At 38.8% G+C, this 24,484-nt stretch overlaps 1 protein-coding gene across 1 annotated transcript; it reads left to right on the top strand.

Moving 5' to 3' along the window:
• The first annotated feature begins 212 nt into the window (after positions 1-212).
• elp2 (elongator acetyltransferase complex subunit 2) lies at positions 213-22,701 on the top strand. Its single transcript, XM_084130465.1, has 22 exons — positions 213-358; positions 631-709; positions 832-902; positions 1,705-1,846; positions 3,246-3,323; positions 3,555-3,619; positions 3,703-3,769; positions 6,446-6,589; positions 6,917-7,000; positions 7,156-7,256; positions 12,950-13,078; positions 13,218-13,367; positions 13,474-13,665; positions 14,129-14,198; positions 14,308-14,406; positions 15,350-15,407; positions 17,249-17,321; positions 17,990-18,179; positions 19,731-19,852; positions 21,031-21,158; positions 21,257-21,370; positions 22,271-22,701. Exons 1-22 carry the CDS (start codon positions 227-229, stop codon positions 22,434-22,436), a joined length of 2,454 nt encoding a protein of 817 aa, XP_083986591.1. The 5' UTR covers positions 213-226; the 3' UTR covers positions 22,437-22,701.
• Positions 22,702-24,484: the final 1,783 nt, after the last annotated feature.

The raw sequence follows: 24,484 nt of genomic DNA, 5'->3' as shown, positions 1-24,484 counted from the left end.
CGCTCTGAATTTACATCCGGTTACACTAAGTTGTGGTGTCTGCCGGAATTTTGCATCACTGTGTCGTGCATATTTACTTTATATAATAACAAATGTATACCAATTGTTTTTCAATCCCATTCAACTGTATTATTAGAGAAACCCAATTCTACTACAAATTTCAGGAACTACTATCATGGCATATTCTCCCGGTTCTTTTTAACTGTAACACACAGCAGCGTCGAAGATGTCAGCGCCTGTAATGGACACATGTCATGTCTCTTGTTGTGCTAATCGCACTCCCAATGTTGTGTCTTGGGGCAGAGGAGGTGTCATCGCATTTGGGACATGCAATTCAGTTGCCCTTTATAATCCACAGGTACCGTCTGAATGATTATTTACTTTAGTTGAAATGATGCTGATGCACTGTGGCATATTATTCTTACACTTACATTATGTACTTACACATGTTCCGATTCTTTAATGCAATGATGTGCAAACTTAAAACTCAAAGCTAATGTAAGTGTACCTTGTGATAAAGCAGTTTAACAGTAAATGTGTTTAGTGAACTGTCAAATAAGATGTGACAGGTCACTGATACTGTGACAGGTTTGTTTCACCCTAATTTTATTTTTTATTGATTGTCATCAGGAAATAAGGATTGTCGAGTTGCTTAATAAACATACTGGAAGGGTGAATGCTGTCCAGTGGGTTCATAAACAAGATTGCAGTAAGTCTTTGACTTTAACCATCATTAATAAATTGTCTTTATGCATATAGACATTATATTTCAATATATTTCATATATTATACAAATGAACTTGTAGAAATGTAAGCTGTCTGTTGCTGTAGGTCCGGAAACCCAGCTGGTATCTGGTGGGTCAGATAATAATGTTATTGTTTGGGAGAAGCAGGATGGGAAGGTATGTGTTTACAATAACAATAAATATAAATGCTTATGCTGACAACATAATTGGGTCCTTTTTGTTATGCAGTACTTTTTTTTCACTGTACAGTAATTTCTTAATATATTATAAAATATTAAATCAAAACCTTTAAAGATATTTATTTTTTCATTTTTACAATATATATATATATATATATATATATATATATATATATATATATATATATATATATACATATATAATTTAATTTTACATAAATTTACTAGAACTGATGTTGCCATTTTGTTTTAAAACCATGTACTCTGGTTCTATGCTCTCAGTATCACTTTCCATCTATAGTGTTTTGTAATATCTTTGGAATAACATCCGAATAGAATAGAATAGAATAGAATAGAATAGAAAGCCTTTATTGTCATTATACTCACGTACAATGAAATTAGGAAGTGCTTTCCTTGGTGCCAGAAAAAAATATAAATAACAATATTACATATGACACAAATATTAAACCTATAGTAAAAAAAAAAAAAAAAAAAAAAAAATATATATATATATATATATATATATATGTTTATTAAATAAATACATATATAATATATTAAATAAATTAAATTAGTTTAAAATACATTAATATAACCGATGAATATAAATAAATAAATAATTTGATTACAGAACAGGAATAACCCAGCTGTGTCAATTATATATATTCTGTGAAGTAACTTATCTTCTGGTATATTTGTCTATAAATGGATAATCATAAAAGCTTAATTAAAAGAACACTAATAGTGATTTGAGTTGAGTTTGTCCCTCTTCTGCTCAGTTCACAGCATGCACAGTGTGTTCAGGACACTCAGGGCCCGTGTGTGCAGTGGACGCCGTGTCTCTGTCCTCCTCTCACTTACTGGTGGCCTCAGCATCATCTGACTCCACTGTTAAACTCTGGACATGCACCTCTGGTACAGGTAAAATAAGAAGTGAGCTTTCAGTTCATGAGAGTGTGGATTGAAAGCACTCAATCTATTAATGCATTTTTGTAATAAGTGTTTGAGGATTTTTCGAATTCTCCAAGCCTGACATCTGCTGGTCGGTTCTTGTAAATGATAACTAGCCCTTAATTCAAATTCAGTGCATGTAGTTCAAAATCTATTAATTTGTCATTGTAGGGATAAAGTAGAATTTGCTATGGATTGCGACCAAGAACAACAAAGATTAAATAGTACATCAAATTTAAATATTCTAAATATCTGTTTATATTTAATGTACACTACCATTTAAATGCTTGGAGTCAGTAAGATTTTAAAATGTATTTGTTCAGCAAGGATGCATTAAATTGACAGAAATAATTTGTAACATTATAAAATGTCTTCACTAATGTAACTTTCTGCATAACTTTCAAATAATCCTGAAAGAGGTATCTCAAACATTTTAAACAGCATAACTGTTTTCTTGAGCAGCAAATCAGCATATTAGAATGATTTGTGAAGGATCATGTGACACTGAAGACTGGAGTAATGATGCTGAAAATCAGTTTTGCATCACAGGAATAAATGACCTTTTAAATTACATTACAATAGAAACCTTAAAATATTAAAAAAGTTGTTTCTAATAACTGTATATATTACAGCTCACAATATTACAGTTATTTCTGTATTTTTTTTATCAAATAAATGCAGCCTTGCTGAGCATTAGAGACTTTCTTTTCAAAAACATTTTTAAAAAATCATACCCAGCCCAATCTTTTGAATGGTAGTGTATTTGTATATATTCAACATGTTTAATATGTCTATATCAAATAAATGTGAGCGTGTCATGTATTTAGTGACTTTAGACAAGTCACATTTACATAAGAAGAGGCTAATCATGAAGGAAATGTGTCTTAACTTTAAGTCTCTCCATAAAGATAAATGAATTAAGAATTAAGAACTATGAATGAAAGCTCATGCATCATTTAATTGATCCTACTGCTTTATTTCTGATGTCCATTCTTACTGTTCAGAAAGAGAGTGATATTTCAGTGGCCAAAGTTTGTGATGAATTCTTAGCAGAGTGTGTGAAAGCCATATATGGTCGGGTAAATGCAATATTTCTGTATTGTTTTGACACAATTTGAGTCATGCGATGATGATGATGAATTGCATCATTCCCCTAACATTCAATTTACAGCAATCTAATGAGCTGTCACGCAGAACCCAAACTTCGTTTTGAGTGCATTATTAGGTTTTCTGGGTAATTGGTCTTATATCAATATATTTTTTTTGGATTAGCAATACCCTACTTTAAAATAATAAGTTGTTATTTTCTTCATAAGGATTCATTATGAGTTAGACGGCTTGATTTTGGTGTTTGTGTTCTCTTCATTAGCTGAATGCCTCCAGACTGTATCTTTTGGGAGTGGGTTCATGATGGATGTGTCCTTGGTGCTGTTGCCAGGCAGCAGAGGTAAGCTGTGCCTGGAGCTCCGTGTTGATTTGCAGGACTGTCCATCCCTATCACAGGTTAAAATCTCATTCAGTGCTTTAAAAATGTCCTGGGGCGACGTTAGCCTGCCCTCTTACATTATTCACGCCTGGACTGTAGCTGTATTTTGCTTCTAGACGGCGTGAATAGACTTAGTCACTTGTCTGCCTCGTATGTCCATGTGAATGAGGAGGATAATTCCATCTCTTGCAGTTCCAGTGCTCGCCTGTGGAGGAGATGACAGCAGAGTTCACCTGTACGTGCAGCTCAGTGGACAGGTAAGACTGAGGGGTCTGTACTTTATATTAATGCTGTAAATCTGTCATGTAGGTGTGTGGATGTTATCTGGGGTTGTGTTTAGTTTCAGAGGCTTCTGACTCTGACAGGACATGAGGATTGGGTCCGATGTGTGGAGTGGGCCACGAAAGGTAGGACTTCTGAATGAAATAAATGTGCTTAGGAAGAAAATATTATATTTAGTGTGGTTAAAATGAAGCCTGTTTTTATGATCTTGATAATTAAAGACACAACAAAAACTAAATTTAACCTTTGTAGCCTTCAGTCCTTCAGAACGAGGTCTGAACAATGTTTTTTTTTAACGGAAGGACTCTTAAATTGATCAAAAGTTACAGTAAAGACATTTATAATGTTACAAAAGATTTCTATTTCAAATAAATGATGTTCATTCAAGAATCCTGAAAACACGTATCAAGGTTTCCACAAAAATATTAATCAGCACTGTTTTCAACATTGATAATAAGAAATGTTTCTTGAGCATCAAATCAGCATATTAGGATGATTTCTGAAGGATCATGTGACACTGAAGACTGGAGTAATGATGCTGAAAATTCAGCTTTGCATCACAGGAATAGATTACAGTGTAAAATAAATACATTTATTAAAAAAAGTACAAATTGCATTGCTATTTCCCGACATTACTGTTTTTATTTATTATTATTTTTAATCAAATAAGTGAATTCTTGATGTGCATAAGATTCTTCTTAAAAAAAAAAAGTAAAAAATCTTACCGACCCCAAACTTTTGAACAGTCTGTTAGCTGTTAGGTAATGCTAGCTAAGATATTACAGTAACTGATAAACATATTTCAAATTTGACAGCCATCTGGGAAAACAAATATATATGTCCCTCCTATCCAGCTACCTACCAGGAGTTGACCAAATTGACTATTTAGTTTCTACTTGCTAACTAAAAGATGTAAACTAAATTTTAATTTTATTGGCTTTTTATTAAAAAGAAATACAGTGAGGAAAATAAGTATTTGAACACCCTGCTATTTTGCAAGTTCTCCCACTTGGAAATCATGGAGGGGTCTGAAATTGTCATCGTAGGTGCATGTCCACTGTGAGAGACATAATCTAAAAAAAAAAATCCAGAAATCACAATGTATGATTTTTTAACTATTTATTTGTATGATACAGCTGCAAATAAGTATTTGAACACCTGTCTATCAGCTAGAATTCTGACCCTCAAAGACCTGTTAGTCTGCCTTTAAAATGTCCACCTCCACTCCATTTATTATCCTAAATTAGATGCACCTGTTTGAGGTCGTTAGCTGCATAAAGACACCTGTCCACCCCATACAATCAGTAAGAATCCAACTATTAACATGGCCAAGACCAAAGAGCTGTCCAAAGACACTAGAGACAAAATTGTACACCTCCACAAGGCTGGAAAGGGCTACGGGGAAATTGCCAAGCAGCTTGGTGAAAAAAGGTCCACTGTTGGAGCAATCATTAGAAAATGGAAGAAGCTAAACATGACTGTCAATCTCCCTCGGACTGGGGCTCCATGCAAGATCTCACCTCGTGGGGTCTCAATGATCCTAAGAAAGGTGAGAAATCAGCCCAGAACTACATGGGAGGAGCTGGTCAATGACCTGAAAAGAGCTGGGACCACCGTTTCCAAGGTTACTGTTGGTAATAAACTAAGACGTCATGGTTTGAAATCATGCATGGCACGGAAGGTTCCCCTGCTTAAACCAGCACATGTCAAGGCCCGTCTTAAGTTTGCCAATGACCATTTGGATGATCCAGAGGAGTCATGGGAGAAAGTCATGTGGTCAGATGAGACCAAAATAGAACTTTTTGGTCATAATTCCACTAAACGTGTTTGGAGGAAGAAGAATGATGAGTACCATCCCAAGAACACCATCCCTACTGTGAAGCATGGGGGTGGTAGCATCATGCTTTGGGGGTGTTTTTCTGCACATGGGACAGGGCGACTGCACTGTATTAAGGAGAGGATGACCGAGGCCGTGTATTGCAAGAGTTTGGGGAACAACCTCCTTCCCTCAGTTAGAGCATTGAAGATGGGTCGAGGCTGGGTCTTCCAACATGACATTGACCCGAAGCACACAGCCAGGATAACCAAGGAGTGGCTCTGTAAGAAGCATATCAAGGTTCTGGCGTGGCCTAGCCAGTCTCCAGACCTAAACCCAATAGAGAATCTTTGGAGGGAGCTCAAACTCCGTGTTTCTCAGCGACAGCCCAGAAACCTGACTGATCTAGAGAAGATCTGTGTGGAGGAGTGGGCCAAAATCCCTCCTGCAGTGTGTGCAAACCTGGTGAAAAACTACAGGAAACGTTTGACCTCTGTAATTGCAAACAAAGGCTACTGTACCAAATATTAACATTGATTTTCTCAGGTGTTCAAATACTTATTTGCAGCTGTATCATACAAATAAATAGTTAAAAAATCATACATTGTGATTTCTGTTTTTTTTTTTTAGATTATGTCTCTCACAGTGGACATGCACCTACGATGACAATTTCAGACCCCTCCATGATTTCTAAGTGGGAGAACTTGCAAAATAGCAGGGTGTTCAAATACTTATTTTCCTCACTGTATGTCCCATCCAAATCAAAGACCCATTTAATACATATGATACAGTAACGGCAGTGAAAACAGTCCAAGGATTTAAAACGCTCTATCCTAAGGAGCCGGTATTGTCATTTTCACTCTCATGTGAAAATAAGGCGCTTGCTTTAATATATAACCGGGAAAGCATCACATACTACTTTCTCTACTAATTTTACTACTACACATACTACATATTACTTGTGTTTGAACTGCTGAATGTGTAGATGGAGAGCTGTGGCTAGCCAGCTGTTCACAGGACTGTCTGATCAGAGTGTGGAGACTGTTTGCCAAGACTGTGGCTGAACCGGACCATCAGACTGATGCTGTTATTAAAATGAAGGAGAACATCTTTCAAGTGTCTGGAGATGGTGAGGCTGGAGGCTTTGTGTGATTGGAATTTAGTTGTGTGATGACTTATAGAAATTGGTTATTGTTCGGTTGAATAGTTGCTTGATTATCTTTTTAGTTTTGAAACCATGTTTTGGTTTATAGATGCTTAAAATCAAGGATTGCGTACACATTGTTTTGTAATCAGAGTCTAAAAATGAACTTGCCAGGACCTAAATGCAAAAACTTTACTGGCTAGTAAAGACTTTATTTCGTAGGTAAAGAAAAATGTGCAAGTTATTTATTTGCTCCTCACCAATAAATAAAGACATAGTATGTTTATTTCTTTCTCTATGTTTGTGCTCTAGAATTTGCTGTGAGTCTTGAAACGGTGTTGGCTGGACATGAAAACTGGGTTTATGGAATTCACTGGCAACCTCCACGTGTCAAAGGTATTCCTGAATGTTTTCATTTGATTTTGTGTCTTAATTTAAGTGTAATGTGTTGTGAAATGAATTACCTGTTGACATTGTATTATTTTGTTTGTATTACCTTTTTATATTTATCCTGTCTCTGCCTGTGTTTTGTTACTTGTCTCCCCCTGCAGGTGACTCAGTGGAACAGCCCCTGAAGCTGCTCTCTGCCTCAATGGACAAAACCATGATCTTATGGGGGCCAGAGGAGGATTCAGGCGTGTGGGTGGAGCTGGTAAAGTCACCTTGTTTACTACTAAATAAATACTGTCATTGAAAAAAAAAAATTTAGAAGGTGGATTGGAAGGCATTATGCACTAGTGATACACCTTTTAGAATCAGAATCACGCCAAGTACCACATGAGCATAAATATAAAAAAATCAGGAAAATAAAAATAGAAACATTTAACTATGCATTACTGCAGTATGTGCAAAAGAGGAGCAGTGCAAATTCTCATAGTTTGACGTAAGAAGGTACAGTATAGCACTCTGAGTTATGTGTGTTAATGTAACACATATAAGACAACATTGCTGGGTTTTTTGTTAATGTGTAATGTCCATAGTGGTGGATCCTGGATATTGATAATGAGGCCAGTTGTGGATGGAAAGAAACTGTTCTTGTGGCCAGGGTGAGAGGGGTAAGAGGGCTGCCCGCTTCAGGGTCCTGGAAGTGTACAGGTTCTGAAGAGGTAGCAGATTTCCACCAATCATCTGGTTTGACAAATGACACACTGCAGCCTGCTTTTGTCCTTGGCATTGGCAGCAGTACCAGATGGTCATGAAAGAGGTGAGTTTATGGACTCGATGGAGGTGTAGAAGTGCACCATCATTGTCTTTGGTAGGTTGTACTTCTTTAGTTGCCGTAGAAAGTAAATTCTTTAATCAGAGAGTTGATGTTCAGCACCTACTGATGATGATTCACAGTATGGACTGGGGAGTCACACAGGATGATAGCGCTGGGTTCTTCCTGAAGTCTACCACCATCTCCACTGTTTTCTCAGCATTAAGCTTCAGGTTGTTCTGACTGCACCAGGTCACCAAATGGTCAATCTCACACCTGTAGGCAGACTCATCCCTCTCAGAAATGAGCCCAATGAAGCTGGTGTCATTCGCAACGTCAGTAGTTTGACGGATTGGTGACTGGAGGTGCAGCTGTTAGTTAAAGGGAGAAGAGTAAAGGGGGAAGAACACAGCCTTGGGGGAACCAGTACTGATGGTCCGGGAGTCAGAGACTTGGCTTAATAACTTTATTGTATTGTTTGTGACTGCTATTTAACAGCCTTACCTTATAATACTGTTTATTCATGCAGGATATATCTGCCCTTTTTCGTCTAACTGCGTCAAATTTAGCCCACACACAGAGAATTGCACAGATAAGCTTTTTCTATTCAATCTGTGTGAGGGACTGTGAATGATTGGCGAGTTCCTCTCAAAAATGGGATGGCAATACCTCAGATAACCTTAAATCTGGAAAAAAATTTCACATCAGTTGTAATAAAAAGTTTTGATTGGCATTGCCACAGCAGATAACCGCATCGGCTGTGTGGTTGATTAAGAAGAGGTAGTCACTTTGATCTTGGCACACAGACAAAGGTCTCTGGGTTCAGATCAATGGCTCCTCCTGATTCTGACACTTGGAGCGTTTTAGTATGATGATGCACGTGTTTTGTCATACTAAGGCATGTCCAATTAAAAATGAAAGGCTGTGAGCTGTAGTTGTAAGAAGAAAGAGGTTGATTTCAGGTCTTGTGTTGTACCTGGATCCAGTGGGGTTGTTCCACATCTGTTATTTCTGCACTGCATGTGTCTTCTGTATTGAGTCGTAAAGGGCATATGATATGAGGTGGGTGTGGACTGGGTTATCAGATGTGGATGAGAGCCTTTGAACTGACAGATTCATGGAGACTAAGTAAATAAATGTGGGTTATCATACATCCTTTCTGATTTCCACCTTCTGATCCCCTACTTCAGCTTTAGCTCAGGCTAAGAGATAAGTAACAGAATAAACAGATATAATATGTGCTCATAATTGGGGATTTATATTTTAATTGTTATATAAAAAACTGTTAAGGTTGTAGCATAAAGGCCCTTTCACACTAAACATAAATATTTGTCAAAATAGATTTTGAATAGACACAATGGTTTCCTGTGGAGCAGTTTACACCAGGAGTGAACATTTAGCTGATGACAAGCAATGATTTTGTGAGTGTGTAGAATTATTATTTTTTTGCAGAAGTCGGGTCAATAATATAAGCTTAATTATTAATTAATTTAGATACATATTTTTATAATATACACTTTATGCAAACCTCCAACAATTACATAATAAATTAAATAAGGCAGAGGCATTTTATAGACTTAATCTCACTTTATTTACTGATTGTTTTTGCTGCCAATCTTTGATTAAATTAAATTTCTGTATACAATACAGTATTTCTTACTGTATTGTATTTGTCCTATTGTTTGTAAATCTTTCATCTTTATTCTTATATATAATAACAAAAATAAAATAATGAAAAGAACTGTTTTGTGATATGTATTGTTATCTTAAAATGAAATCTCATATTGTGAAATAAGATTTTGGTCATATTGCCCACCCCTAGCTTTGCTATAGTTTTGGTGCGAAAAGGCCTGTGCTAGTTACTTATCCATAAATATGTCAGTTTATGTTATCTAAAACTTGCCTTCATTGCACAGTTATTGACTGACTGCCAGTGCCCTACTAAGCAGAAAATGACCAACATCGCTTTGACTAATTAACACATCTACAAAGAAGAGTCTTCTCCATAATAATTAGACTAATTGGTCAGATTTAGTAGAGAACTGCTTTACTGTGGAGTGGCCAGGCAAACCGCTGGGTAAAGTACACCCTCCTAATAAGTCATGAACGGTGTGGGGGGGGGGGGGGACTGAGACTCTGTTGTGCTAATGGTTTGTTCTCTGATAGACCAGAAGGGAGAATGGATGGATTATGATGATAGATCTTTAACATCTAGACCTCATGACACACACACACACACACACACACACACACCTCCAGTTGGCGTACTATTGAGCTGCTCTCAATATCCATAATTGTTGAATTGCTCACTTTCAGCTTCATGAATCTCTCATCTATACAGGAATGAAACTATTAGTTTGTTCGGTAGTGATTACCTTTATCTTGTAAGATAAAGTGCAAGATAATCCAAGTAGTCATTTAGCAAACGCTTTTATCCACAGTGACTTGCAGTATACTTATTAAATCACCCTGTAACAGCCTGTGCTAAATACATTTCAAGGGCGTAACGCTGATAGTTCATGGATTGCTTCTGGTGGGCTTCAAACCTACATTTTCTCATTGGTTCTGTCCAAAGTGTATTCATTTTTTTTTTTAAACGTTTATTAGTATGTGTATTCTCTGGGAATCGAAGCTGCTGCCTTGCCGCTTACCAGCCCAGCTCTTTTAACTTGTAGGCCACATCATTCACACATGACCTGATGTAGTACTGAGGTGCTGTTCATTTCCAGAATATCAACGTCATGACGAGTTTCATGGTTCCCTGCATTGTTTTCTTTTGTGCCATCCCAAACTCTGTGGTTGTGTTAAACACACATTGTGCCACAGATCTATATCAGCGTTCAGTCCCTAAACAAGAGTGATTGCACATTTTACCCATGAGATTTGGCCGTGATATACGAGTAGCCATGTGGATGGAATTCAAAATCAATCTGGTTAATGTTGCATCACTCTTTCCAGAATGGCTCGCAGAGATCCGTGCCATTCAAAGTGAAGGGCTCTCTTTATCGCAGTCATTAGTTCCGCCATATTCACTCCGTAGTGTAGGATATGCCTGTGAAGGGCATGTCTCTCTATCGACGTATACCGAAGCATTGATAGCCCTTGCGTTTGGTGGTTTGTGGATTTAGGTTTAAATCCGTGTTTTCCAGCCAACATGGCTCTGTCTGAACTGTCCTGCATGTCTTGTGGCAGTGTTCAAATCTCAGTGTTAGATAGCTGATTTGTCCATCTAGTGTTGTCGTTTTGATGAAGAGCTTAAGCTTACCACATGATCTGGCAATATCTTTGAGACATGCTCTGCTGGGCATGACAAGAGACTGTGAATCATTGAGCGGTGACACCCCTGAACGCGAGGGATCACCGCTGCTCTTAACACGGCTGCTGGAAGTGTCTTGTCCTGCTCAAGGTCAACGGGATACACCATTGTGATGCCTGTCAACTGACATTTTCATACCTGCTTTTCAAAGCCTTAAGTGTGTGTTATTTGTTTACAATTATTTCTTCACCCTCTGAGTGTGTATTGGTAATGCAGATGTTGAGGCTGGAGCATCAGTCTTTGCTTGCACACAACCATAAATAAATGTAGAGACAGGTTATCGCTGATGGCATAATCATGACTAATTATCTTGTTTTATGCAATGTTACCGCTTGCTCTGTTGCACGACTCGCTTCCCCTATTACCGTGAGACACTCGAGCTGCATTAAGCATGTTAGACACGGGCCAGACAGAGGGCAAGCCGCGCTACATGTGCTGAAAAACAATTACAGTGCTTTGGTATTCATAGCCCAGCCCAGTCAGGGGAGTTTACACTGATTCATTCTTCATGTGACCATTTTGTCTCCTAGCCTTCCGAGGCTCATATTTGATTTAATGTGTGCGTGATTACGTTCAACATCACATTATTGCATTCAAAGGAAGCAAACACGATTTATTTCTCATTTAATATTCTCCTCTTTGCATACATTGCGCTTTTCGCTTGTCCGCCTGATTAATTGGTGTCCTCAGACTGTTAACGGAGATGGAGCACAGCTGTGGACTCTCAACTCAGATTGCTCAGGATTCACGACTACTAATTAGCGCCCTGCTTGACCAGCCGGTTTATCAGGGGCAGTGACACCAGCAATGGCCTCTCTTATACATCACTCACCATCAAGAACGTGACAGAAAAGAACGTGAAAAGTTCCCAGCTTTTTGTTTTCCTATAAAGTTGCTCTTTGGGATTGAATTTTAGCCAACCCAGGCAATTAACTCATAACAGCTGCAACACAATGTCATTCTCTCTGTATAATCAATTGAACAAAAAAAAAAAAAAAAACCCAAAAGAGTTTATAACCATAGTTCTAATGGACATTTGTGAACAGCATTGCAAAGTTGTATGGTTGGAATTAAAGTTATCAACCTGTAGTTAGAACCATAGTTTCTTGTTAGTATGACACAGGCTTGAATAGCTCATACTATTGAACAAAATAAGCACAATCTATATCATTCGTTCCATATATACAAATTACATTCACAGTTTAGTTTGTCGAGAGAATGAAAGTGCCGTTTTTGAATAGTGCGGGTGTATATGTTCCCTAGTACCCCAAAGGAACTCCAGAATATGACATATGGGGAACCCGTGATTGAATAAAACCTCTGGGAATAAGGCAAAACAACAGAGAACAAAAACTTCTCAGATGCATTGCTTATTTACAGAAATAATCTTTTACATTTTGATCTCAATTCTCAAAATGATTCATTGGCAGTTATCACCACCTTTTGTGACGTCAACTAACGGGATTGAACGACAGACGTGTGACAAAGTTACTATGGTTTTGAGAAACAGTCATGACTAGCTAGTTCATTTCTCTAACAGTCCATCGCACTATGGTAGTTATGCAGCAAGCTACAGTGATGTATGGGAAACATACAACCAAAATGACTTTCAAGGGGTGACCAGTCCACTATGGCATCCTTGAACAAAGCGTTTAACCCTAGTTTTTTTTCCAGAGATATTGTGTAATATGTTGTTTTGGATTGAACAAATAAAATCAATACTTCTTATTTAACAGACATTTTTAAGCAGTTACAAGAACTTTTCAGTTTTGATGTGTAGTAGTGTAGTAATAATTATTTCTCCATTATTTCTTGTTGACCCCTGATTAAGGTTCGTGTTGGGGAAGTTGGAGGAAACACCCTGGGTTTCTATGGATGCCAGATGAGTCCAGACGGCTCTATGATTTTGGCTCATGCCTTTCACGGAGCGCTGCACCTCTGGCACTGTGACAGAAACCAGGTCAGATGTAACTGACAACCTTCAGTAACAAGCTCTTTATGCAGACATTACTGTTTACCTAATACAAATGTGAAATAGAAGTCTATTATGGTTTATAGTAAATGGGGTAAATGAATATGGAGATTTGTGTGTTGCACAGGGAGAATGGAGGCCTAGTGTGGTCATTTCGGGTCACTTTAATGCAGTGCAGGACTTGAGCTGGGACCCCGAGGGAGAGTTTATCATCACTGTCGGATCAGACCAAACCACTAGACTCTTTACACCCTGGACGAGAAAGGGATGCTCACAGGTTTAAACAACTATCAGCACTTCAACCCATTGATTTTTGATTGATCAAACGCTGTCAGTTTATTTTTAATCTGGTGAAGATTGATCAACTCTTTCTATGTTTTCAGATTACTTGGCACGAGATCTCGAGGCCGCAGATTCACGGTTTTGACATGCAGTGTCTGGCTATGGTGGGGCGTTTTCAGTTTGTGTCCGGTGCTGATGAGAAGGTCCTGCGGGTGTTCAAGGCTCCACGGAATTTCGTGGAGAACTTGGCTAACATATCATGCACCTCTCTGGAGAAACTGCTGGGCTGTAATGTAAGTACTTAGAATCATCTCATCTTCAAACTTTAATTAGTTACGTCAAATAAAACCTCGGGTTTAATTACTCTTTGCGCTGTCTTAGATCATCAAGAGATTTTAAGATGAGCCTCACATTTTTCCATTATACTAATGCTAATGTTTATGCACATGCTCTTAGATATATAGCTAAATGAGTTTAATTTTCTGTAACTTGAGGTCATGGTAAATGAGACGGCATAAATGGCATTCTCCATTCAGGTTCATCTTCTGTGTCACTCGTCTCGTGCTGCCAAACACAGTCGTGCTCGTATACAGAAAAATTGCAAGCATTTTGCTTTGATACAACCGTATATACAAAAAGTGAATTTGCATTTCAGACAAAATTTTACCAGTTAGTAATATAATTTGAAAAAATGATTGTATAGAAGGGTTTATATAGAGAGGTTTTATGGTGTAGCTCTGTCTCCTGTGTGTTCAGGATATAGCAGACCTCCCAGAGGGAGCCAGCACTCCTGCCCTAGGCCTGTCCAACAAGGCAGTGTTTCAAGGTATGAACCCTTTCAAATCGTTGGCCACAGGAGAATTTGCATTGTGCTGATCCCAAGAAAGTGGTGAGACAGTTGTTAACCTTTACTGTGGCGTCTGATCTGTTTACAGGTGACCTCGCATCACAGAGCTCTCAACAGGACAGTAAAGATTTCAATAGCATGTCCGACCAATATAAAGAGTCCTACTTTCATCCTGTCAAACTCACAGGTACTTACAATTTTATACACTCCAGTGTTTCTCAAATGGTGGTTAATGTTACATAGTAAAAAAAAAAGTTGGTTTTAGTGAAATTATCTCTTTCTCTCTAAGTAGGCAGTTCTTTGCCAAAACAAAATATAATATATAAACGGCTTTATGGCAATAGTCAAAAGCTTGTGAGATTAACATCACCAGTTTGACACTGTAAGTGGACGAGTTACTCCTAGAAAACACTACATTTGTGACAAGCAGTTATTAAAAACAGTTTTCTCTGATTTATTAATGTATCTGGGGCATGAATCAGAGATACTGGAGACAAATGAGGGGGATGGGTGGAGGGTGAGTGTTGAAGCAGGGGGGTTTATGCCTCTATTGCTCCGGGCAAACAGTAGCAAACATTGTCAATTTGATTGAAAAAGCTCCTTAATCTGGAATCATAATTAGAAAGAAGGCTTATATAATTGCAAAGTTAAAATATTGATGACTCTGGGCTATGGGGAGCGCAATGAGGCGGACACAGAGTTGTTAATGGAATAATACCACTCTCTCCATCTCCCTTCTTCTGGAGGGGCAGAGAGGGAAATAATTCAAATAAAACTGCAAACCAGGGATGAAAAAAATAAAATAAAAAATGCCTGGTCTCCATTCCATTTCAATTGGGGCATGTGTTGCATAAGTGTCTGTGTATCTAAATGAGACAATATTATTTCAGGCTTGCACAAAGAGAGCTAAATTTGATTTACACCATGTCGTAAAGCTAACGGCCATTGAAAATTGTAGATAAAGCTGCTTTTGTTCCAAACAGCTTTGAGTAAATTGCTCAGCTGTGTATCTGTTGCTAAATGAAAAGATGACCCTTTTGAAAAATACCGTCTATAGGAGTCTGCTCATTTCTCATAATAACTATGTTTATATTTTGTGACTGTGCGTGTGTGTGTGTGTGTGTTTCCAGAGCCTCCGACAGAGGACGACCTCTTGCAGAACACACTGTGGCCAGAGGTACAGAAGCTGTGAGTCTCCCATCAATTCTCATTTGTGCGCGTCTGCCCTCATTGGATGTTTTGCAGCAGGCACTAATGCTGCACCACATTATTGTTTAAACAGCTTGTGTGACATAAATAATGCAGCGTAATAGGTATTTTGAGCTCACAAGAACAACCATTTGTCCTGTATGTTGACACTAAACAAGAAAAGACAGAATTGTTAATTAAAATGTCTTTTTTCAATCTCTCTTCAACTTCCTGCATTTGAAACTAAGGCAGGAAACAAACTATATGCAAGTATGTGAATAACAATGATTCAGGTTATGCAAGTTCGATGTTATGTGTCATTGCGTTCTGAAATGTCAGACCACAGTTTGTTGCTTTCTCAAGTTTAGCATAAACCAGATATCGACTGATATTATTATTATTATTATGAATAATAATATTAAAAAAATTAACAACCAGTAGCAATTATTTTTAAATGTCTAATAACCAATATGTAGAACTGATATTTATCAATTGTTTCATGTATGCGTTTTCGAACAGTGGTACTTTAAAATAATCATTATGCTACAAAAAACGTAATTTTTTTTATTTATTATTATTAATGTTGAAGAATAATATAATAATATCATACATAATGTCATAAGTTCTTAAACAACACAAAAGACACTTTAGACAAATGTTCATCACACCAAGAGTTACTTTACCACGGTAAACGGTCTTCTATGATCAGTTAAGTCTTTCAGGTCCACTACTGTCACGAAACAACAGTTCAGTGTCATTTTAGTATTATTTATATACCGTTATAGTATTTATTCATATTTTTGTATTTTCAGTTTTCATTATAATTTTGTTTTAGTAATTTTGTTAAATGCTTTTGTCAATTTTATTCTGTTTTTTTATCTTTCTATTTAGCTTTAATTTTTATAGTTTTACTCATTGTAGTACTTCAGTTAGTTTCCAAAGCAACAAGCAATATTTATTTAATTTCAATATTCAGCTTTATTTGAATCGTTTTAGTTACCAAAAACAACACTGCAACAGTGTTGCTGCAGATTTGCTTGGTGTTCAAATGTTTATCAGCTAGCTACCTGAATAGCATCCAGTTTAATAGCAGAGACATTTGAAGTCTCTATCGAACCCTTGCATGCTGAGGTTTGTTATCGCCACAGCAATGCAAAGGGCCGTTTGCATTAGCCGAGCATTTGTTCCTGTGCTTACTTGCATATAGTAGTATTTTCTGGCATAAGCTTTTGCTAGCAGAGAATAATGCCATAAAATGACATACGACTCTGACATTTGCTGAAACTGTCTGCAATGTATTACAGAATTGGTTGCTTAGTGGCATTTTGCACTGGTTGGTGGGAATAATGGGCGTATTATTCAAAACAAGATTTGTGAAATTATTATTAAACCTTTAATGGGGTATTTTTCACAATTAAATATGAATTTTCCCCAAGGCATTTACATTCAATTGAAATGCACAGACTTGTATTATTTCAACATGCTCACAAGAATTCAAAGTCGATTTCCCTGATACACAGGCGGCACTGGATAAACTCTAATAATTTACATACACAGCTGTAAGCAGCTGAAGGCTTTGACAGCCTGACTTCACAAGCTATTCATCCAGTGCTGGAAATTACTAAGCAGATCTGCTAATGGCTGCCAGAGCGCACTGCTTTCTTCCACTCCCATAAGCACAGGAGAGAGCTCACGGCAGCCCTGACACACAAATCATCCGTCGTGTTTGAATCACCGCCCCGACTGTCTCTGTGAACCTGTCACGGCGCTCAGGCTTTATTTGTGAGCAGGTACTGACAGAGCCCTCATTAACATCCCCTATCTCCGTGTCCTCTCCGCAGGTACGGGCACGGCTTCGAGATGTTTTGTCTGGCGTCTGATTCTGCGAAGACTGTGGTGGCCTCGGCTTGTAAGGTACATTCACGCGGGTGACCAGATGGTCATTAGTGTCACACAAATGTAGCCGTGGACTGTAATAACAGGACACAGGAAAGCATGCATGCATGAAGCTGCACCGATCCTTAAGTGGTTTTAAATATTTAGTAATTTGCCTTTTTAACAAGCTCGTGTCAGTTTAGCCCCTGATGTCCACGTGCAAGTTCATTTTCCTTCTCTTCGATGTAATGAGCCACCTATCGTATTAAAAGCGCATTGAACTCTCATGGCCAGGGCTGGTAACCAGCCTTACGTGCCCTCCGGCCGCTGTGACACACATTCTGAGACAGTTGAATGGAGATCATTGGTTTGTGTCCTGGTCTGGCCCCCGTGGTTCTGCCAAACCCACACTGATCGCGCACAAAGCCCTTCCGGATGAAAGCACATTCTGCGTGTCACCTGCCATTGTTCACGCTCGAGCAGAGCCTGTGAGGTTTATTCAGTGGGGCTGATGGCGAGCTCAAATGGAGGTTCTGCAGGCTCAGAGGACTTTGCTGTGGACATGAGGTTGATCCTCTAGCAGTGCTGGCTGAGCTGTAGGAGGGGGGGGTTGAGGTTCAGAGAAAGAACACAAGCTCTGCTGAAAATGTGAAATGTTTTGATTTTGTATGTGGTTTTGAAAGATCTAGATGCGTCTTATGCCACAGGCCTCTAAACCAGAGCATGCTGCCATTCTCCTGTGGAGCACAAGCTCCTGGAAACAGCTTCAGTCGCTGCCCTGCCACAGCCTGACCATCACTCAGATGGCCTTCTCCCCAAACGGACGCCTTCTGTTAGCGGTTTCTCGAGACCGCACCTGGTCATTATGGAGACGTGGAAACCCCGACTCTGATACAGGTGAGCAAACATGTGGCCAATAATTTGTCCATAACTGTAGTGATTAAATGTTAATATGACTATTATAATAATAATAATAATAATATATTTTATTATTATTATTAGTATTGTTGTTATTAATCATGATAATATTATTAAATAAAAAATATGAAACAAAGTAATAAATATTACCATATTATTCACTGCATTTAAGAAAACTACTATAGTAATAATAATAAATAAAATTAGATTTTACCACCTGGTTTTCTGTGCTAGTTTGTAGGATTGTACAATTTGGCAAAAAAAAAATTGTGATTGTCAAAATGACTGATTAATAATAATAATTTATTATTATTAAATAAAATATTTAACAAAATAAATTCACTGTAATATAATTGAGTGTTTAAGAAAAAAAATATCGTAATGTTTTTATTTTACAGTACAACTAAAATTACAATACTAATGTTTATGGCTGTCTTAATTTCTTTATTGTCAATCATTAAACCAATGAGCTTTTAATTTGGTGAAAACTGCAGGGAGCCCTTAAAGCATTTCTTTTATTGACAACAGCTTTTCATTACAAGTTTGGGAAGACGGTTGGTGGATATTGCGTTCCCAAATGCACTTTATAAGTGAACCAAACTCACAGCAGAGGCAGAGATGAGTTCGGGTGAACCGATCCGCTGGGAGACAGACTGAGAAAACTGCAGATCGTGAGCTCATCGCGTGTAAAACAGCGTACTGTTGTGCTTTACTCTGAAACATGCAAGCAATTAAATCCCAGCCTTTGCGATTTGATAACCACACAAAGCCATATTGTGATTTCGTTTTTATTTTGATTAATCGTGCAGCCCTACATAAAACCCCTCAGAAGTAATGTTCAATAAGATGAATGCGAATGCTAACAGATAGCTTCCTCCAGGGTTTATAGACCTCCTGACTCATCGACAGCTTTTATCTTCCTCCATTTCTCTTTGTCAACACTGAGATTGCGGACTTCAGTTGTTCGCCCACTAAGATTCTCCTGCCGTTTAGCAGCAGTTGTCTAGCGCCACCCGTTTAATCACGTGTATTCTGAGCATACGGCACACGGCTAAATCACTGTTGACACGAGGTAACCAGAGGAGCGTCTGTTTTTCTTTCTCCATTTTCTGATGTGTCCGAGGCATCGCCGAGACATGCCGCAGTCTGTTCTCGTTGAGGCTGGTATTACTCAGCCTGTATGCTGGAGACGTGGAGAGGTTAGACAGTGTCACAGCTGATCAGAGAACAGGCCAGTGTAGCGGTCCAGCTGTGTCATGTATGGAGAAATATATCCGTCGCTGCCCGAGCTTAAATTAGCAGTGTTCGGTTGGTGTGTTCAGGGCACACGCATCATCAGAGTGTGATGACCTCGATAGCTGGACTTTGGGTGACCACAAATTCAGTCTAGAGAAATTAGAGCAAACACAGAGGCTAAACGTTACTACATTTTACTATTTTGCGAATGTTAATTTAGTAATGAGACAGATATGAATGCTCTTTTGTGTATATCACATCACATTTGTTGTCTTGTACGTTTTTTTTTTCCAGAGACAAGCTTTTCTCTCTACGCAAACACTAGCAAGGACACAGCGGTTCACACACGCATCATTTGGTCATGTGACTGGAGCTCCGACAGCAAGTACTTTGTGACATCAAGTCGAGACAAGAAGGTAGGTCCAGTTTAACATGTTGCGCTAGTCCACATGGCAGTTGTTTTGAAATTGCACAGCCACAGTTGTGTGAATGCAGCATTATGTAAAAGTTTTCAGTTACCAATATACCATTGTAGAAAACTAAAATGTCAGATAATTGAGGGACTGGCGAGTTAAAGCGGGTAATATAGAGTGCGACAATCCAGAAGTAAAATCTCCTTTGAAAAACAGATTTTTAACAATACCTTGTAAACCTTTAAACAAAGACCTACAGTTAGTTTCACTTCACCAAAGGCATATGCCATTGATTCATATTTTATTAATATATCCTAAAGTCCCCCTGTGGTGAAAATTAAGCTTTTAATGTTGTTTATATGTCTGTGTGGTGTTTTTAATATGCTTTAAGACAAACCATGTGCAAATTCATAAGTCGACACTGTTGCTGAGTATTTTCTCCTTATTATCTTTTTAGCTCCTTATTTTCTCCAAATTAGCAGGGCTAATTTGCATATTCATAGAACTGCGAATACTCAATGAGGCAAGGGTGTAGAGTTACAGTCAAGCTATTTTAAGGGGATGAAATTCTTGGCTACAGGGGGACTTTAAATATCTTATTTTTAAAATAATCATGCTGTACAGAAAATTCCTCCAATTAGAGTCACTGCAAGCAAATTTCGCCAAAAGACTGTATTCAGCTGGTCATGTGATCTCAACATGCTCACCAAGTACAACATGTTCCTGGATCAACATCTTTTTTGATCTTGGAACAACATTCCAATCAACCAATCAGATTTGAGGGACAAGTTTAGGCTTATAACCAGGATTAGGTGCTTCTACACACCTCATCTGTTCATCTGAGTTTAGGGATAAGTCATGGGTAGGGTTGGGTTTAGAGGTAGGGAATTTTCAGACAGGAATGTTGATCCAGGAACATATCTTATTTGGCAAAATCCCAATGACCTGTCTGCCCCTATGAAGCGACGTGCTCCATGTAAAATAAAACCACTGCTATTAGGCTACTGTTATGATTGGAATTTAGATTTTTCAGAAGTTACATTTAATTTTTTATGTATAAAACCTTTTTGAATGAGAGTGAAAGGACTGCATGCAACTTTAAACTGTTTAACACCTTTCTAATAAGTACACCTCTCTCCTGCGGTCTGAGCTTTGACATTTGACCTTGTGTGTGTTTGTAGGTAATCATCTGGGGTCCTGGTGTCGGTGAGTGTGAGGGTGTAAGTGTGACTCCCTGCTCCTCTGTTCTGGATGTCGGAGATTCAGCCACTGCCGTGTCTATCTGCCCATTTCTCTGTTCAGACCACAGGTGACCATTTTGTAACCAATGATCTTTATGTGACGCCATCATTAGAATTAGCATCATGTGTCTGGGACAAATGCTTAATTGTACGTGTATGTGTGTAGTTATTTGCTGGCTGTAGGTCTAGAGAATGGGCAGATTGTGCTGTATAAATGGAGGCCATCAGAGGATCTGTCTTCTGGATCAGACTGGAGCAGATGTGGAGAAACTGATGCTTGGTATCCTTTTTTCTGCTCATATTCTTACCTCCACTTTTTTATACTCTTGAAATGTCCAAGCTAATGAGAAACGTGTGTAAACCAGCTTTTGTCAACAAAATAGAAGCTTTAAGGGCTTCCTGCATTTTTCCACCCAAATAAAAGTGGCCAAATTGTGCAGCCCTATAGTCGGCACACTAAATTTGACAAAAGTGAGCAGGTTCTTCAAAGCTGTTTAGCCAAAATAGACAAGCACATTACGCCTCATAAGCCCCTAAAAATAATCTCACAGTTTCTCAGTCTTCAACTTACCTTCTCAGAAAGAGACATGATCTCAAGTCAAACAGTCGTACCTCCTCCCAGAATCCAGTGCTGGTGGTGTAATTGACAACAAAAGGGCCTCGTGTATCTGAGCTGGCCCACGCTGCTCGGGAGAAGCTTCAGGTTGATACGGGGGCTCCCGTGGGCAGCTTCCGCATTGATCCGTGAAGAGAGGGAATGAGGTGTCAGAGAGAGGCCAGGCCGTGTTGTGCATTCTGTTTCTCGCTCGCTATCTCTCTCTCCCCCACAGCGGATTGAGTCCCGACTGGCTAAACTCTCTTTCTGTAGGTGTAATTGATAAACCGTCCGTGTAGGCACTTACGCGTATCTCTTACCTAGAAGTCACTCACCTTAGAAGCTCAAGAAGTCAAAATTTGACTTTGCCTTGAACTCAGTGAGTTCTGAAAAGCAAGATCGATTCGTGTGTTTATTCGTCTGCCTGCATTATTTTTGAAATTGGCCAGTGTATATTCACCCCTTTAAGTATTTGGACAGGCAGAGCTGAAGTGAGACATCCAGGCAAGTGTGTGAGGGGTGATTTGGGTTGCCTTGAATCAATGTCCTTCCATGCTTGTGGCTTTCCTTGACCACTCATCACAGTCAGAGTCACACGCTGGTGGTGAAGAGGCTGCGCTGGAGGCCAAGGCCGGGCCGGGCAGGGCATGGCGAGCAGGAGAGGAACGAAGAGCAAGCTTGGGTCCAGCTAGCCAGCGCTGGTGCCGACCACGTCGTCAAAATCTTCAACATCAAAATCTCAGCGCTGTGACGTGCGCTCTGGGTAATCTTCAGTGTCCAGCTGAAAAACGCAGTAATGAACCACACTCGCCTGATCTGCTGTGAAGTCGTCAGCGGGCCTGAATGGGGGATGATGCTGGGAGCAGTTTTCTCGTTCCCTTAAATCAGCTTCTGTTCTTTGAATTTCAGCACTATTACTTATGACCTGTAAACACAAACTAATATACTATTTATGATGTATAAACAAAAACACATTGCACTGTATTACAATAAATGTCTCTTTTCTAGTAATGAAATGTCACAGGAGTGATTTATCTCAAGCTAACTATAATTCTTTTATTGGCTTTTTAAAGCGCCCACATTCCATGAACGGCAAATCCTCTTGTAATAACCTACAGCCGTAAGTGACGGTAAGAGAATAGAAAATCCGGCTCACATCCTCTCGTTTCCAGTGCCTGAAGGACAGATGAGCATTCGGATAAGATGTACAATGAGCCGTGAGGGCCATAGACTCACCAGGCGTGAATCATTCACAGGAGAAATAGTCTTTCATTTAGGAAATGTGCTCCTTTTTATTGAGCGCGTCCTTTATTGAAACCAATGACATTCATTCTTGAGACATTAAAGGAATGTTTTCTGGCTTCAATTCAACTTAAGTTGTATCGACAGCATCTGGGACATGCTTTTGATAACCACAGAAAATAATGTAGATTCTGCAAGACTAAAATGCTAAAAATACTCAGGAAGTACTTTTTTTTAAGTGTAGCTGCAAGACTTAAACATTATGTTAACATGGTGTAATAGAATCACTTGCTAACTTGGTTTTCACAAGGGTTAGCCTATATGCATTTTGTCAACCTATCATGACTGTAAACCCTGTAAATGTTCTATTATATATACAAGAACACCAGACACCATGTGAACACTATACTTCCAAATACTGACCGTTTTGGAAGTGTAGCTGCAAGACGACAAACAACATTAACACATTGTGTAAAATAAGAACTTGCTAAATAGGGTTTTTGCAAGGTTATATGCAATTTACCAACTTGTCATGGCAGTAAACCCTGTACAAGAGCACCAGAAAAGGGTTTTGTTATTTCAGCTACACGCATTAACTTGTTCATAAACTCAGTACATGAACACCTTGGAAAAATCCCCATACTTGACCAATGCCAAGCCGTGTTCAACATCTAGTGGAAAACCTTCCCATGTGTCAAAATGATTTTCTGTGGTAAACTTTAACATTTCTAAACTTTATGTTCTATTGACGCAATTCACTGAGTTCTATTTTGAGGACTCCCGCTGGCCCATTTCTGTGTTGTGCTGTTGTGAGAAGTGAAAAGGTCTTCTATGTCCTGTCTAGTACTGACATGTTAAATATTTGAGCACTTGATGGAATGGGAAAGCTGACTGTGACATGAAGGCTTCATCCTCCACCATCCAGTTTGGCATGAAGTCCCTGCACGCTCAATAATTCATTATACTGAACGTACAGAAGCACTCGTGACAGATTCATCCGCCTTGCCTTTCTGTTTGTGTAAAAGTGTGTGTGAGAGATCAAAACATGGGCCATTGAAAACTCTACACTGCGCAATCAGGTCATTTGAAAAGAAAGTTTTGTTTTGCCATTATTTACTCACCCTCACGTCATTGTAAACCCTGCATGTGGCGCTCTGGAATGCTTCATTCTCAGCATCCAACTGTCTGATACAAGCAACACTGTACTATATCTGTCCGCTCTCTCGTTTCAATCACATGCCACTGGCGCTATGCAGTCTTAATTATCGATTGTCGTGAAAATAACAACCGCATATTAGTCCCTTTCAAGGAAAGTCAGTTCACTCTGCGGCCATATTTGCAATGCCTCCAGGCAGCTATTTCAGGCATCCAAGACCAAGCCCTATCTATTTGAATGGGGGAATCCTGAAATCTTAAAAACTCCTTGTGGAACTCACAATTAAACATATTTAAAATCAGCAACAAAATCTGACATGAACTGTCCCATAAAGTTGTTTCTTATGCACAAATAGCGCTAAAAAGCTATTTTTTAGGCTAGACCAGCCAATGCACATGTGC

Source organism: Abramis brama, assembly GCF_963993115.1.
Source record: "Abramis brama genome assembly, chromosome: 12".
NCBI lineage: Eukaryota > Metazoa > Chordata > Actinopteri > Cypriniformes > Leuciscidae > Abramis > Abramis brama.
This window is presented reverse-complemented; position numbering and strand designations above follow the sequence as displayed.